This window comes from Phytophthora cinnamomi, assembly GCF_018691715.1.
Source record: "Phytophthora cinnamomi strain GKB4 chromosome Unknown Contig102, whole genome shotgun sequence".
In the NCBI taxonomy this organism is placed as follows: Eukaryota; Oomycota; class Peronosporomycetes; order Peronosporales; family Peronosporaceae; genus Phytophthora; species Phytophthora cinnamomi.
In genome coordinates this window covers 448516-466349 of record NW_027151035.1, presented here as the reverse complement: position 1 = coordinate 466349, position 17834 = coordinate 448516, and the positions used below count along the sequence as shown (strand labels likewise).

Genomic DNA, 17834 nt, shown 5'->3' with positions numbered 1-17834 from the left:
GGTTTCGCCAACTGACTGGTCGGTCGGTGTGTCCGTCACCTGGCCACCAAATGCCTCGAGCAGTCTCCGCGTCGTGGATGGTCGTTTCTGCATGTACAGGTAAAAATAAGTGCCGGCCCGTGCAGGCAACATGTTGGCGAGTGCGATCGCGGCTTGTCAGACATGGTCCGGCCGTTCGCGAATGGCGAGCCTCCGCCCCCCTTGGCTCTGAGCTACGACACCGTATTGTGCACCGAGCTGCCGGCCTTCGACCCGGTACCGACACTACGGTCGGTCCTGTTGCGGCCACCGCACCTCAAGCGGTTCGAGTACTTCCTGCGCAAGACCGGGTGGCTCACCATGCCCATTTACGGCTGCGGCCTGGTCCTGCGGATCGTCGTGTGCTCGGTGCCAGCGCCTCTGGGACGCCTATTGTCTCCGTGGGCGGCCGTCCTGCACATCCCGCCGTGTATCGTGTTCGCCGCCGGCATCCGCGTCGAATTCGTGAAACTCATCCTGTCGGCCTTTGACTTCTGGTTCCCGTTCGCAGCCAACACCATGTTCATGATCGTGTTCAGCGCCGTGCTGCGAGACATCCGCGTCTTGCTGGTGGTGGCGGTCTGGGTGGCCTTCGGGTGCTCGTTCCTGCAGGAAACGTACTTCCGCGACTCGCGGAATATCGCCATGTCGGCGTTTGTCGAGGCCTTCTTGCTGGTGCTGCTCATGGGCAGCATCTCGCTCAATATCATGGACGAGGTGTACCATACTGACCTGATCGTAGCCGGCGGCCACAGTTTGTCGACCAAAGACGTGCTGGTCAATGTCATCGGAACCATGGCGACGTTGATGATCCGGACGATGTACCGGCGACTGAGGCTCATGAAGCGGCAGGAAAAGATGAAGGGCACGGCAGTTCAGTCACTCGGGTATCGGTGCTTCATTGCTCTGAACCCGACCGGGCCGGGAGTGTCAGCGAACAATAATGTGGTGCCTCACCCACTGGGGCCCCTATTGTTTTTCTCGTCCAAGTCGATGCTCGATCGGAAAAAGACCAAGAGGTCTGCTGCTGCTGTATTGGACAGCAGACACTTGTCGAGTTTGGTACTGCCCCCCTTGCAGATACACCTCGTTAAAGATGCGAGGAGATACGACCCTAGAGACACACTTTGGAGACGAGTTGGCTCGCTCCACCCGCTACACGGATGGCAAGTCTTTGGACTTCAGATCTGTGCAGTCACGGGGTTTGTATTAACGGTACCCTCGATTTTCCTTCCGCTGTCTGGGGGCTCCGACGCTATGGGGACAATATGTCTCGTATCAACTACATTATTTTTCGGAGTGAGCATGTGCTGCTGCCAACGCGTCCTATTCAAACGGGTGGTAGTGTCCTTCGACTATCTGTTTCTCGTTCTCCAGCTTATTGCTGCACACCTGTGTCTAGCTGACATTTTTTCTTGGCGGTGGACTTCAACATGTGGCGTGACAGCCAGCTATCTCTGGGCACAATGGACGCTAACGATCGACTCGCTGACACCGGCTATGAGGCATCGACTGTTTGTGAAAAGCTGGATGCCGACGTGCTGCATCATGCTCTTCATCGTCATTCAGTTGCTGGTTCTACTGGATATGATGATCTTCGACTTCTCCAAGATCCGTGATCGCGTGTTCTGGGACTTGGAATTTCTCGGACACCGAGCTCAATTCAGAGTTGTAACGTTCCTGTGGAGTCGAGTTGTCACCATTTTCATTTGGTACGGTCGGCTCTTCTACATATTGATCACGCGAGTCCATGAAAATACACTGATCATATTGAGAGGTAACGTCGAGTTCGACTACCACACGTGGCGGCTGCAAGCAAACATCGCCCGAGAAACTCGGAGAAAAGCCAAGTGCGCGATTTCACCCATGAATTCGACGATCCCGGAGTAGACCCTGCAACAGAAGCTGTCCTAAGGAACCATAAACGTAGTGATTTTGAAGTGTGAAGGCGTTAGACGTACTTGAAAGCAAGCTCTCACGTGGAGGGCAATCAATCTCAAGAATGATGAATTATTCTTGTCGCTGCGTTTGGACAGTTCGAAAGTATTGCTAGATCGCGCGATAAGCTTAGCGAGTAGAGCTTATCTTTTTTTCCTAGTGGTCTCATGATCCATCCATTCCAGTCTGCCATTGAGACGAAGCCTCTTCCTCTCGGTGATGAACAGTACAAGATCGTTGCATGGAAAAACGAGCTGCTTTCGTTCGACCCGCTTCCAATGATCAAGACGGTTGTACTAAGCCCAAGAAGTTTGCAAGGCGTCAATCGCTTCCTTGTGCTGTTTTCCCAATCCTGGGCTCGTTCGTTTTCGGGGGTCTCGTTTTTCGCTTCGCAGCATTCATAGTGCCGGCGCCCACAGGACGAATTCTAGCTCCGATTTCAGCTATCGTGCGGATTCCTGGGATGGTTATTACTCTAGCGCATATGACACCGAGTACGTGAAAATCACCATGCGCGCATGTGATTTCTGCTTCTTGCAAGCTGCTAATACGCTGTGGGCTGTTATGTTCTGCGTCGTCTTGAACGACCTACGCCTGCCGGTCTTGCTGTCTTGCTAGGTGAGTTTTACTTGTTCGCTTCTCCAAGAAACGTACCTGTTCTAGTCGTACTTCATCGTCTGTGGGACTCGCTGTTCTACGTGGGGTTGCTACTCTACATATATTGCTGGAGCTTCTGGGCGACGTTCGCCACTATAAGTTATTCGCGGCGCGTGGTCACTCACTTTCGACCAAAAGTGTGATTACAAGCGTCATTGGGGCCATGACGATGCAATCGTTGCGAAATCTGTACTGGCGGTATCAAAGTTTCAAGCGCAAACCGGAAACACCCACGCAGGTGTAATATCGATCTATCAACCCTCAGCGGCGTGATAACCGCAAACGTGTTCCGTATCAGTTCCGTGATAGTGGCCAACCAACCCAACACGTATCCACTGCTCGCAATGGATCTCGTGACGAAGTCAGTTTGAATTGATCCTCAAAATACTGTTCAGCGGCGTATAGGATAACTGACTTCTCTCTCACCCTGTAAGATTGCTTCTTTATATGGATATGGAGGAGTCGGCGGTGCTGTCTCTCTTTTTACCCGAAAGTACTCGCGGAATCAAGGCGATTGCAATCGTGGGGTTGGTTATGAACTACCTCTTCACCGAAGTTTGGCTTTGTTGTTGCCAATGCCAGTTTCTCAACCGTCCTTTCGCTATTGGTTTCTTTCATTTCAAGTTAGGGATCGGTGTCATGGGCATCTTCAACTGGCGATAGATTCCTAGTTATCGCGTGGCCTTCAGTCTTCTTTCGGGCATACGATCTGCTAGTCGATGCGCTGACGCCGGCCATGAAACGGCAGTGTGCTTCAGGTTTTGGATGCCTGTGGGGGGCATCGAGGTGATTTGGACAGTTCACATCCTGCCGCTTGTGGGTGTATTCCTAGGCTTACAAGACAGCGTATTCCTCAATGTATCGATTCTCGGTCGACAGACCCAACTCCACGTTACCCCGTTGCTGCTGAGTCGAGTGGTGGCCATGATCGTGTGGTTTGGGCACTATGCGTGCATTCACGCGGCGGAATGGCAACACGCTCGTTTTTCTGCGATGGGATGTAGAATTCGACTACGAAGCCTGAAAAAAAAAAAAAACAGATAGGGCTTGCATCGCGTAGAACTACCCACTTTCTCTAGTGCAACTCGATAGCAGAAGGTGGAAGGACCTCTGGTGAAGGCAGTAAAATGATCATTAGCGTCTGAATTTAGCGACTCAAGACTTCTGGGCGTTATACATAGGTCGCTCACAAGCAAATTTCCGTGACGACATGATCGAGCCATTCCATCCTGTAGATGCTACCCATACGCCTACCGAACATTATGATCACTGGTTCAGGATCGTTGCATCGGACGATGACTTGCCCGCTTTCGACCCTCTAGTCATGGTGAAGACTGTCCTGCTAAGCCCTAGCTCCGTCAAGAAGTTCAATCGAGTCGCGCTAAAATATACCCGAGTCACTGAGCAGTCTGTCATCTGTGGAGTTATCCTGCGCTTCGCAACGTTCGCGCTACCAGCGCATCTTGGGCGCATGATTGCGCCAATTGCAGCAATTTTACACCTCCCGGGCATGATCGTGTTCACCGCGGGGTTCAGGACTGAGTACGTCAAGATCATTTTACACACATTTGATTTCTGGTTTCTGTATACGACCAGCACGATCTGGGCCGTCGTCTTAAGCGTTGTTTTGGGCGATATTCGCGCGATGCTCGTGGTGGTTTGCTGGGGGAATTTTACCAACGCGATACTCCAGGAAACTTACTTACGCAACACGAATTTTATCATGATCGTCACAGTGTTGGAGTTGGTATATTATATACTGCTACTGACATGGATGTCGCTGAAATTTGTCGACGAAGTGCACCATTACACTGTGACAACTGCTCGCGGTCAGACATTGTCAACCAAAGACATCCTAGTCAACGCTGTCGGGACCCTGTCGATGCTGTTGGTGCGAAACCTCCATCGTAGGTTTGCGCACGCCAAACGCGAGTACAATGATCCAGGAACGCCAATGCATGCTCTCGGATATAGATGCAAGATCGGTCTGGGAGCTGCAGAGCCAACGACGGCATCTATTGTGCCACGCCGGCAACGACTACAATCTCGAACTGGAAGTAACGTTGACACAACGACGTTAGCAGCTGCACAAAATCGATGTCTCAAGCTTCCGCCGCTGCAAATGCGTCTGACAACAGAGTCAATTCGTCTTGATCCTCGGAGAACCGTTTGGCCTCGAATCGGGTCGCTTAGCCCGCTCGCAACCTGGAAAACCGTTACCATCTACTCCTTTGGGGCAACAGGAGCGTTTTCTGCAGTACTTTCACTCTTTCTACCCAGGAGCAGTAATGCAACTCGACTGGTCGCAGTGGTTGGGCTACTGATGACTGTTCTCTTCAGCGGGATTTTCGCTTGCTGCTATCAACGCCAGCTGCTAAAACGAATCGGCTTGTCTTTCCAGTTCATATTTTTCAGCACTCAAATTCTGACCACTGGGTTTTGCGTCGCTGATATCTTCAGCTGGGAATGGGGACCTGCTTGCGGAGTAACCAGCCTTTTGCTGCTTATGTTCACGATTTTGACTGTGGACGGGTTGACTCCAACAATGAAAAGGAGACTGCACTTCAAGTTTTGGATGCCCGTCGTTGGTATCATCCTGTTCTGGCTGGTTGAAGTAGTGGTGCTGATCGACGTATTGGTTATGGACAACTGGAATCTGCAGGACCGTGTGTTCTTGGAGTTGGACATCATCGGCCGCCAAATTCAATTTCGTGTTTCTCCGTTCTTCTTGAGTCGAATAGTGATCATTTTTGTGTGGTCTGCGCGGTATGTGAACATTGTTCTTAAGCGGCAGAACGATAGCGTGTTGATTCTGCTGCGCGGTGAAGTGGAATTCGACTACGAAGGGTGGAAAAGACAATCCAGGCTTGGTTCTGGCGTGAAGTAAGAACGAATTTTACAACAAAGAAGAATAGTCGGGATCACTGCACAATACCTACCAGGAAAAATGCCCCGAGTCGATAAAACCGCCGCCATTAGTTTCCGGGTACTATGAGTCTCTCGGAGATGAACAAGAATGCGGGCACAGACACACACACACGGCCAAGTATGACCACTGTCGAGTCCATCTGCAACGCAATTCGATTTTTTAAATTGGGCGGGGGTGATTCTGCCTCGTTGCTACTCAGGACTGCGGTCGTTACGGAACTATGAATATATCCATGCTCGATTTGCTGTTTTCCCCTTTCACGGTCCGCAGTATTTGTCAATTCGATGTTGTAGAACCATGGATGCCTTTTAATTACAAGCCACTCGTCTCCTGCATTTGGAGCGCCCGGAATTTATTGAGAAAACCAGCAACTGCTGAGTCGATAAAACTGAATAATAGTGTGGAAATTGCAGTGATATTGATAGCTGCATCACAAGATGAAACTACCAGAGCGACTACTTCGAGTCTTCTCAGGATCCGCCCCTTCAACTCTCGCGTACACGATGCTTACGACAGCTGGAACCGCGTGTTGTTGCGTGGGATGGGAGTCTACCAGCTTTCGACTCCCTGCCAGTGATCAAAACGGTCTTACTGAGCTCCGGCTCTGTCAAGTTGTTCAACCGAATCGGAGTTCGAGTCATTCCGTCCCTGAGACCTCTTGGGTTTGTCGGGCTTTCAGCACGAATCGTGCCTTCCGCGACTCCGGCGTTCGTGGGGTGCATCCTCGCTCCAATTTCCGTGTTGTTGCAAATTCCGGGCCTCGTCGTGCCAATAGCTCACATGCCCACATGAAGATTCTGGTATGCACCTTCGACTTTGGTTCTTGGAGATGGCCAACACTCTGTGGGCTATCGTGTTTTGTGCTATTCTTAAGGACGTGGCGTGGCTCCCGTGCTTTTTTGCTGGATAGATTTCGCCTTTTGGCTTCTACAAGAAACCTACCTACGTAACTTGCGTCTGATCGTCGCTGTAGCGCTAATGCAGTGGATGTTTTTCCTATTGCTTACAGTGTGAATATCGCTGGAGTTCGTAGACGGAATCACGCACTACAAAGTGCTCGCAGCAGGAGGCTAAACGCTTTCCACTAACGACGTTCTAACCAGTCTCCTCGTAACGATGACGATACTCTCGTTTCGAGATCTTTACCGCAGATATCAACATCTCATGAGGCACGATCATAAAAAAAAACAGAAGCCCTGATGAAGGCGCTCGGGTGCAGATGCAACATTTCGCTTAGTACTTCGATCCCACAAGTCTCCAGCTTATTGACAGCATCGCTTCGCAGCACAAGCGGTGATCAAATCAAGACTCAAGAAACACAATGCCGTTTCCGCAACGAGGCGCAGCTTTACTAACGATGGCGACACAGCATGCAAACGTCCGTTGTTGCAAATGGTACTAGCCGTGGAACCCACTCGTATTGACTCTCAAGACACGGTGTGGCCTCGAATTGCACCCTTTACAACCTGGGAAATCGCTGGTATTCACGCGTGGGCAGCAATGGGCGGGACATTCGCGACACTATCGCTCTTTTTACCGAGGAATAGCTCAAGCGCTGAGGTTAGTGCTGTTTGTGGTCTGATAGCGAGTTCTGGTTACTGTGGGGTTGACACATGCTGGTCCCAACGACGGTTGCTCAAGCGCATGGTGCCGTCTTTCAACTTTTTCTTCTTTGAACTCCAAATGATTGAGACGATTTGTGTGTCACCAATATGTATGAGTGGAGGTGGATCCCTTCGTGCGGTGTTGGCTTCAGTTTGCTCTTACGTTTCCCACAATGTGAGACGCGCTTACTCTCGTCATGAAGCATCGGCTGCGCTACAAGCACTAGACGGAGTTGTGATCTACATCATGATACAAACATTACTTCTTCTAGATATGTTGGTGTGGGGAAACTTGGGACTACAAGACTGGATTTTCCTTAATCTCACATTTTTGGATCGACGAGCGAAGTTCCGCGTCGTACCCTTTCTTTCAGTCACTTACGGTTTGGTCAGCACACAACGTATATGTTGAACTGACACGCCCCGATGATAACGCACAGATAACTAACTATGCGTGGGGAAGTGGAGGTTGGAAGAGGCAAGTGAAGCTGGGCCCACGTTTAGAGAAACATGTGTATATTACTGCACCGAAGCACACTGGCGAGCTGACTCGAGTCACGATACAGACAACCACGATAACATTGTACCTATGTGGAACTTAGAGGGGGTTCACTATCTGAAAAATCAACCGCGAGGTAAAGCGTTACTTGTAGCAGGACTGGCGTCGGGTGTCCTATTTTCTTCCTTCGTAACATTAGCGCCATTTATTCAAGTCCTGTCACTGTCTATCTCGAATCCGCGGGTATGTATCGTCGACACTTTCAATTAACGCTGAATTTGTGCGACTACAAGGCAGATATGTTAGACTTTCAGCATCAAGACAACAAATCAGTTATGATTACCAGTTGATGACTTTTATAATCATATCCTCGGAGTGTTTTACTGTCCTGGAGCCCGGTGTTTTGGTATTTGAGAGCTAGAACCTCCGTGAGCAAGTATTTCTAAACTAAATTGGTGATCTACGACTGTGGCTCCATTCTCTTCCTACGGGCAGGACAATAAGTGTAGCGCGGTGGATACCATATACGATGACAACACATTTACAGAACTGAGCAAGTCGCCAAAAAAAATAGATCACCCTAGATCCTTCTCAATTAACTTATTGTGATCCTGACTCAGCGTAGAGTTCGTGTCGTCGTACGTCTGAGGAGTTTCAGTGGATGATAATTTATCCCCCATAGTTTGACAAGAAGTCTATAGTTATCAATGCCAACGTGCGGCTTGTCAATGTATTGATAGTACACAATGTCATTCGGGAGACAAGCTCAACTACTTATATTCATCCAGCATGATCCACCCGCTTGAGCTTTCAAGCCAGCCCACGCCACCTTTTACTAGGTTTGGGAACTATCAGATCGTTGGACTTCACCTTCCCGCATTCGATCCGCTACGCACGGTCAAGACCATCCTCTTGACTCCAGCTTCTGTAAAGATGTACAACCTTTTGGTGCGAAAACACAGTCACTTCGTGCGGCAGACCGTTGTTGTCGCGATCACTTTGCGGCTCGCAACATTCGCCGTCCCATCATCAATGGGACGCGTTCTTGGTCCGATGTCTGCTGTTTTTCACATTCCTGGCATTACGGTGTTCGTGGCGGGCATGCGCACCGAATACGCCACGATCGTAGCACGCACATTCGACTTCTGGTTCATCCAGCTTGCAAACGCAATCTGGGCTATTACCTTCTCTGCTGTTTTGATGGACCTCCGGGTGATCCTCGTGGTCACTTGCTCGGCGGTTTACACGATTTCTCTGTTTCAAGAGACTAATCTTCGGACGACTTCTTTCATGGTTCTGGTCTCCGTATGGGAGTTGGTATTTTGTTTGATGCTGATGGCGTGGCTGTCCCTGGGACTTGTTGCTGATGTTCACCACCACGCTCTGATTATTGCTAGGGGTCATACACTGTCCACAAAAGACGTGTTGGCCGATGCTCTCGGAACTATGGCTACGATGACGCTGCGAAATATGTACCGAAGGCATCGACATGTTCAACATCAACGGACCGCCCCGGAAAAGCGAATGCAAGCGCTAGGGTACCGCTGCATCATTGCTCTACGCATGATTGGGCCTCATGCTGGATCTCTGGGCAGTGTCGTCATGTTTCCAGCCTGCAACGCGAAGCAAGTATCAAGCGGTACGAAATTGTTGAACGTGATCAAGGGTAGATCACAAGCAAACCGAACTGAGGATCGAGTGGTATTGCAAATGTATCTCGCCACAGAATACACGAAAATTGACCCTCATAAAACAGTGTGGCCTCGCGTCGGCGCGCTCGAACCCATAGCGACGTGGAAAAGTGCAGTGCTATACGCTTGTGGAGCAATTGGAGCTGGACTTGCAGCGCTTTCCGTTTTCCTGACGGAAGACGCCTGTGGGGCTGCAGAAATCGCCGTATCTGCACTCGTAACGAGTGTTTTCTTCAGCGGAGTTCATTTGTGCTGTTGTCAGCGTCACTTACTGAAAAGCATCATGACATCTTTTCACTTTCTCTTCTTGCTGTTTCAGACTGTTGCAATTGGTGTGTGCGTTGTCGACATGCTCAGGTGGCGTTGGCATTGTGCGTGTGGCGTGATGTGTAGTGGGATCTTGGCGTATACTGTACTGACCGTCGATGCACTTACGCCGGCCATGAAGCATCGTCTTCGATTCAACTATTGAATGGTGGTAGGGGGGATCGCACTCTTTTGGTTGGTACAAGTAGTGCTGCTTCTCGATGTGTTAGTGCTGGGTCAATTGGACTTGAAGGATCGAGTCTTCTTGGACTTCGTGGTTATGGGAACCCGATCTCAATTTCACGTGGCGCCTTTCCTTCTGAGTCGTGTGGTTACTGTCCTAGTGTGGTCCGCACGCTACGTATTCGTAGCTCTGGTCCACCACACTGACAATGCCCTTGTTCTGCTTCGTGGGAATGTTGAGTTTGAGTATGGAAGTTGATAGAGGCAAACGAGTTATGGACCCATCCACCGACGATGAGGATAGTGGCTGCTTGTCATCAATATGCGATTGTACTACTAACATCGAAATAGCCGCAGACAAAGTAGTGTTTTGATGCCCACCAGTTGAAAGGCGTCAGGAGAGTCACCGCTGGAGCATTTTAGCAAGTTCATCCAGTCTCGGCATCCCGCCATGATCCATCCCTGGCGGAGATCAGACGAAACTAAACCAGCACCTAGCGCTTCCTACTATGAGGTCATCGCGTGGGGCGACAAACTCCCAGCATTCGATCCTGTACGTATGGTAAAGACCGTCATATTTAGCCCTACCAGCGTGAAACGATTCAACCGTGTTGTGCTCAAATTCAACTCCCCACTTGAGCAATCAATTGTGGCTGCTTTCATTTTGCGCTTCGCAACGTTCATTGTGTCGGCTCCAATTGGGCGGATCTTGGCCCCTTTCGCTGCTCTCCTGCACATTCTACCCATCGTCGTATTTGTTGCTGGCATGCGTGTCGAGTACATCAAGATTGTCGTGTGTACCTTCGACTTCGGGTCTTTGTTTGCAGCGAATACTCTTTGGGCTGTGGTTTTCATTGCTGTTCTGAGAGACACACGCGCGGTACTCGTGGTTGTTTGCTGGATAAATTTTACCAACGCGCTTCTTCAGGAAACTCACTTGCGTAATACAAATTTTATGATCGCGGTAAATGTAGGTGAATGCCTCTTCTTAATGATGCTGATGGTTTGGCTGTGGCTAGAACTTGTAGATGGCGTGCATCATGACATCGTGATCGATACTCGAAGACGAACCCTGTCGACCAAAGACGTACTCGTCAATGTTATCGGGACAATGTCTATGCTTTTAATGCGGAACATCTATTGCAGATATCAACTACTGCAACAGCACAAGCGTAAATTTCAAACGGCGACGCAAGCGTTAGGGTACAAGTGCCAGATTTCGTTGAGAGAACGAAGTCCAGTAATGGTGCCACCATGCATCAACGTCATGCCTATAACCAACAAACCCCAGCAAAGTACCTTGTTGCAAATGTCCCTCACCACGGAGCCGTATCGATATGATCCACGGGATACTATGTGGCCTCGAATAGGGGCATTAACCCCTCTTTCAAGCTGGAAAACGGTTGTGATCTATGCGTGCGGGGTCACAGATGGATTGTGTGGAGTGCTGTCGCTTTTCCTACCGAGGAACGCGTACGGAAATGGAACTATTGCAGTGACTGGGATGGTTATGGGGGCATGCTTTTCTGGTATTTACGCTTGCTGCTGTCAACGACAATTGCTCAAGCGAGTTATGACCTCGTTTCACTTTCTTTTTCTTGAGCTGCAGATCGTTGTTGCTGGAGTGTGCTCTATGGACCTTTTCAATTGGCGATGGATTCCTGTTTGTGGTATCACGTCCGTTATACTGCTAGTACATTCGATTTTGACTATCGACGCGTTAACCCCGGTCATGTAACGCCGACTGCATCTTAAATACTGTCTTTTTGTGGGTGGGATAGCACTCTTTCCAACCGTGTTAATAGTTATCCTGCTCGACATCTTCATTTTGGATAATTGGGATCTTCGGGACCGAGTATTTCTGGACTTCTCGATTCTTGGTCGCCGAGCACAACTCCACGTAGCTCCATTTCTTTTAGGTCGCGCGGTCACCATTTTTGTCTGGTCTTCCCGGTACATCTATATCGTCCTCGCTCGACACGACGATAATGCACTGATATTACTGCGTGGAAATGTCGAGTTTGACTACGAGAGCTGGAAGAAACAAGCAAACTTCAATTCTCGAACGAAGTAACTACATGTACAAAATAAAAAAATAATCCTTACTTAAAAAATGTTTTGGTAAAAGCGGGCTGATGAAGGTCTAGAAATACCCTTAAACCGATGTTACCATCGGTCTTCTATGTAGTTTACTTCAAGTAGGCCAAATAGAACGTTTTTGTTTTGTTTTGCCGCAGTGGTGCCCCATTTGCATCGGTTGCACGAGTATTGATAGCACGTTCCATGCGCTTCATCATATTCATGACTCCTGTGATTGGCAAGCATGTCCAGCGTGATACATCCCTTCGTCCACGACGATCCTACGTGCTCTGCTGCTATCTGCTACCAGATCGTCCCATGGAACTATTACCTACCAGCATTCGACCCGCTTCCTATGGTCAAGACCGTGCTACTGAGTTCAAAATCCGTTAAGCGCTACAACCGGACCGTGTCTACTATTCTCCCCCTGATCAAGCCATTCGTGTATACCGCACCCGCTATACGTTTGGCAACATTTGCGGTACCAGCTCACATATTGCTCCAATCTCGGTGTTCTTACAGCTGTTCGGGATGGTCACGACTTCAGCTCAACTGAGCACTGAGTACACCAAGATGCTTCTACGAACCTTTGACTTTTGGTTCTTGCAGGCTGCAAACACAATGTGTACAGTCGTTCTAAGCAGTGTCCTGAGTGACCTTCGCGTGGTTCTGGTCCTCTTTTGCTGTGCTGATTTTACCTGCTGGCTTCTGCAAGAAACCTATCTCCGCAATTCCCACGCGATTGTCGTTGTCGCCTTGGCAGAGTGGTTGTTTTACGTCCTCTTGATGGCAGCAATATCGTTCGAGCTTGTGGATGAAGCTCACCATTACGCAGTGATCACGTCTTGTGGTCGCACGCTTTCGACGAAAGATGTACTAGTGAATGCCATTGGAACCATGACCATGATATCGCTCCGTCACGTGTATCGAAGATACCAGGGCATTAGGCCCACGAAAACGAAGTCGACCACTGCCATGTGTGCGATGTCATACCGAAGCAAGATTGCGCTGATACCTGCAGGTCCATGGGTAGCTTCAATTAGGAACACCATCGTACCCCGAGATGACAGCCGAGATATAACTCTTGCTAGATTGCGTGACCCACCAAACACGACATCTCGAAGTACCGGTCTAGATGTACGCCCGCTGTTACAGTTGTACCTTTCTGCAGAAGCTGATCGTTTTAATCCAAGCCACACCTTATGGCCTCGCATCGGATCACTGACACCGCTCTCAGACTGGAAAGTTGCTGGGCTGCACCTGAACTGTGCCACAGGTAGCACGTTCGCAGTATTATCGATCTTTTTACCAGAAAATACTCTTGGAGCTTGTGTGATTGGTGTCTGGGGCCTGGTGTCGACCACCGTCTTCACTGTAGTTTATGTTTGCTCTTGTCAGCGTCAACTGCTTAAGCGCGTAGTGACTTCTTTTCATTTCCTGTTCCTCTGGGTGCAGATCCTCGCAATTGCTCTGCTGGAGATGGAAATGTTTAGATGGCGCTGGGTTCCTGTCTGTGGTGTAATATCTTGCCTCTTGCTGGCTCAGACGATACTGACTATCGACGCATTGACCCCGATCATGAAACACAGACTTCACTTCGCATATTGGATGCCGGTCCATGGCGTCGCACTCTTTCTGTTGGTTCAAGTGGCAATACTTGTTGATGCCTTTGCGCTTGGATACCTAGACTTGGAGGACAAAGTCATCTTGGATGTTAAACTTCTCGGACGACACTCCAGATTTCTCGTGGTCCCGACTTTAGTAAGTCGAGTGTTCACAGTTATCGTGTGGTCCGGGCGCTACGTGTATGTGCTGCTTACTCGTCAGGATGACAACGTCCTTATTTTGCTCCGGGGCGAAGTGGAATTTGACTATGAAAGCTGGAAGAAACAAGTGAATCTTAATCATGGTCGAGAGAGCTAGTGAAAATGAAAACTGGCCGACTCGACGTTTTAATAACGATCCATTCGGACATCATTCTACGTAGTACTACAGAATCTATTATTTTTTTCTCGTGCGTGTGTGCGTTCTGGTTTGGTCGCAGTCGCGTACTCAACCATGCATGCGTGTACGCTCAACCATTGGGCGGCCATCCTTTGTCGTGCTGTTGGGCTAAATTCACACCAGTTATAGATAGCAGGTATGTGGATTTATCCCAGCAGGAGTTAACGTTGGTGTTTAGCGAGCCATACGCAGCATGATCCATCCGTCGGAGCCCACCAGTGAGAGGAATAACTCTTCTGCTCGTAATGGAGTATCGTACCAGATCGTAGCCTGCGATGGCAGATTGCCCGCCTTTGACCCTTTGCTCATGCTGAAGACTGTTCTATTGAGTCCCAATGCCGTGAAACAGTTCAACTACACCGTCCTCAAACTCCAGTTACCCGTCTTCCAGACTATTACCGTAGCAGTCGGCTTGCGCTACGCTACGTTCGCAGTTGCAGCGCCGTTAGGACGGGCATTAGGTCTGGTTTCTGCGGTTTTGCACATTCCCGGCATGGTGGTCTTCCTTGCAGGAATGCGCACCGAGTACCTAAAGATCATAATTCCGACATTTGACTTCTGTTTCTTACAAGCTGCCAACACATTGTGGGCTATTACGCTCAGCATTATTCTCGGAGACCTCCGGGTGTTTCTTGTCGTTGCCTCTTGGGCAAATTTTACTAACTCGCTCTTCCAAGAAACATATCTACGAAATACTGTATTTATGATTGCATTTACGCTGTTCGAGTGGCTCTTCAACGCGTTCCTGATGATATGGCTGGCTGTGGGGCTTGTTGACGGTGTGCATCACTACACATTAGTCACTGCTCTTGGTCGAACGCTCTCGACGAAGGATATATTGGTTAATGTCATGGGAACTATGGCCATGGTGGCGTTGCGTTATCTCTATCGGAGGTATCAGCACGCCAGACGCCAAAAGAAAAAGAGAGATACAGCAATGCAGGCGCTCGGGTACCGATGCAAGATTGCATTCAGCGTGGTGGATTGCCCAATATCGTCAAGTAACAGCGACATCATGCCACACGTAGAACTCCGACCCACGCGAGAAAGAACCTGCTCAAGTCGATTGGACACACACTATTTGGTATCGAAAAGTAGCAATTACCCGCCATTGCAAATGTATCTTGTTCCCGAACACACAACGTTCGACGCCCAGAATACCGTTTGGCCAAACTGCGGAGTGTTCAAGCCCGCCGCAACGTGGGAAATTGTGGTGTTGTATTCATGTGGGGCAACGGGAGGCTCGTTCACAAGTCTTGCGCTCTTTCTCCCAAAAAGCTACTATCGTGTTGAGGAAATAGCTGTGTCTGGGCTGCTAATGGCCGCTGCGTTCAGCGCGACTTACCTTTGCTGCTGTGAACGTCAATTGCTCAAACGCGTCATGACCTCATTCCACTTCTTGTTTTTCGCTGCTCAAATTCTTTCAGCCAGCATGTGCATCATGGACATGTTTCATTGGAGGTGGGTTCCTGTTTGTGGTGCGGCCTCAAGTTTGCTTCTCGCCTTCACAATCTTGACTGTCGACGCGTTGACTCCGGCCATGAAGCGCCGAATCTGCTTCAAGTTCTGGATCCCGGTGACTGGACTCATATATCTTTGCGCCGCCGAATTGCTCGTACTTGTTGATGTGATGCAGCTCGGTATCTGGAACCTACAGGACCGCGTGTTCTTGGATCTCTCACTGTTCGGCCGTCAAACCCAGTTTCGCGTTGCACCATTTCTTTTGAGTCGTTTGGTCACGATCTTCGTGTGGTCGGGACGCTATGTATATGTCGCATCCTCACAACGCACTGGAATGCGACGCAGCCATCCAGCAGCAAAACTGCCTCGACATCAGCACGCGACGCCAGTATTCTTATCTCCCCCATTCCCATTTGGGCGGTTTTTCAGCTAGCTGTCGCTGCGAGTTCCGTGCCGCTTATTCCTCAATCACCAATTCACCACCAAGCAGCAACAACTAACTCTCGCCTGCCCACAAGTCGCTGCACCAACATGCGTCGAACTCACTCCAGCCAAGTCACTGCTCCGCTTTCAGCGCGTCAATTCAGCGCTGCCACGTTCCCACCGCTGCCCCAACTCCAACCAGCCAAACTCCCTTCTGGCAAAATCGCTCCCCCACGACTAGTGATCCTCGGCCCGCCGGCAGGAGGCAAGGGCACTCAATGCGAACTGCTCGTTGAATTGCTCGGAGTCGTGCACTTATCTACGGGCAACATCCTTCGTCAAGCTATCCAAGACCGGACGCCACTGGGCCTCAAGGCTCAACAGTACATGGACCACGGCGAACTCGTGCCTGATGATCTCATCGTCGACGTTGTGCTCGGACGACTGGCAGAGTCGGACTGCATGACTCGAGGTTGGTTACTGGACGGGTTCCCTCGCACTGCCCGTCAAGCCGAAGCTCTGCTTAAAGCTCAAGGTGGAATGGCAGCCCCCGACTGTGTCTTGGAGCTGGAAGTTCCCGACAAGGAGGTGATCCGCCGCATCGCCGGTCGTCGGGTGGACCCCGTGACAGGTAAAACCTACCACGTCGAGTTCCACCCGCCGCCGGCCGATGTGGTCAACCGAGTCGTGCAGCGCAGCGATGACACCGAAGAGAAGATCCACACACGACTGACTCAATTCCATACACACGCCGACGCTGTCCGCAGTGTGTTTGAAACGTATCGCGGCGAATTCGGAGCCACGATTCAAGTTATGCGGGCAAGCGGGTACCAGGCTCCTCCGGCCATTGCCAAGTCCTTTGCCGACTTCGCATTGGAGCGTGCTGCTCAACGTAGCCTGGCGCTAATCCGACGGGACATTTCCAAGCGTCTGCGTCGACGTCTTGAGACGGGAGGCCGCGGACCGCACCACATCCCGAATTCGCAACAGAAGCCTTCGTATCCGGTCCGAGCTCGCGTTCGAGCGCTTTATGCCCCACTACCCACTCGCTTGGCGCCTGAGAGCGAGCAACGGCTGAAGCCAGTGCGTGGCATGCTGCGCGAGCTGCTGCGCCGGCTTCGAACTGCGTAGTCACGGTGTAGTGGGTTTTGGCGTATCGGATACACTTTTTGCCATCAGCTTCAACATCATTTAACCACCATAGAGCAATACACACTAAACCACTAAATTTGCATCATTTCATAGTCCAGTTGGTGTTGTGGTGCAATTGCACCCATGGGCTGACTGGGTTAGAATGACTGACACCACGGCGCTGGAAGTGCTGCGTGGCAAACGGACAATGTCCCGGATGAAAAGCAGGATCGGAGCAAGGAGGCGCCGGCTGCCTTGCCTTTCGCAGTGCCGGTGGTTTGTTTTTTGGTTTGCGTGCCTTTGAGGAGCGAAAGTTTTCTAGATCCAACACTGTTGCGAACAGGTTGCGAGCTGCTCGCCGAGCAATTCGGGTGGCTGCAGTGAGCTGGAAGCAGGCGCGATGCAGTAGGCCACGTTGCAGCAGCTACCGAGGAGATCCGGCGCCTTCCCTTTGTCGAAGCTGGTTGATGAGCGCAGACCTGATGTTCAAGATCAACGCTTTCGATTCCACGTCGACAATCCACAACCCAGCTGCATCGAGGACTCTGCCCCGCTGGACCGAAGACAGCATAGCCTCGGTCTTGTTCGTGGACTGGGTTTGAAGGCTCCCAAGCAGGAGTCGATCGTGGACCAACGCGAAGCAGAGCGGCAGGCGATCGAGTAATACGGAGGCTCGTCGAGTTGTGAACTCAATCTCGCTCACTTCAACTTGCTTCGGACCCTACGCACTATCGCAATAACGCGCGGTCCTGATTGGCCATCTGAACTGATTTTTCGCTTCGCGTGGCGACGCATAGACGTGGCCACCAGACACTTCATCCATCCAGACGCTGCTGAACCTAAAAAAAAAGGTAGACAAGACGGCTAGAAATCACTACTGCAGGATACTGTTGTGACACCTACTGCGTGAT

The 17834-nt window shown here is 50.4% G+C and overlaps 2 protein-coding genes across 2 annotated transcripts; both read left to right on the top strand.

Annotated features, from left to right (window-relative positions):
* Positions 1-162: 162 nt before the first annotated feature.
* Positions 163-5500, top strand: IUM83_07929 (uncharacterized protein; the record flags this gene model as incomplete). The annotated part of the gene is made up of 2 exons (XM_067932268.1): positions 163-1037; positions 5074-5500. 2 exons carry the CDS (start codon positions 163-165, stop codon positions 5498-5500), a joined length of 1302 nt encoding a protein of 433 aa, XP_067783145.1.
* Positions 5501-15900: 10400 nt separating this feature from the next.
* Positions 15901-17332, top strand: IUM83_07928 (putative adenylate kinase; the record flags this gene model as incomplete). The annotated part of the gene is made up of 3 exons (XM_067932267.1): positions 15901-16922; positions 17112-17199; positions 17267-17332. The coding sequence occupies 3 exons, from the start codon at positions 15901-15903 to the stop codon at positions 17330-17332; spliced, it is 1176 nt and encodes a 391-aa protein (XP_067783037.1).
* Between the last annotated feature and the right edge of the window lie 502 nt (positions 17333-17834).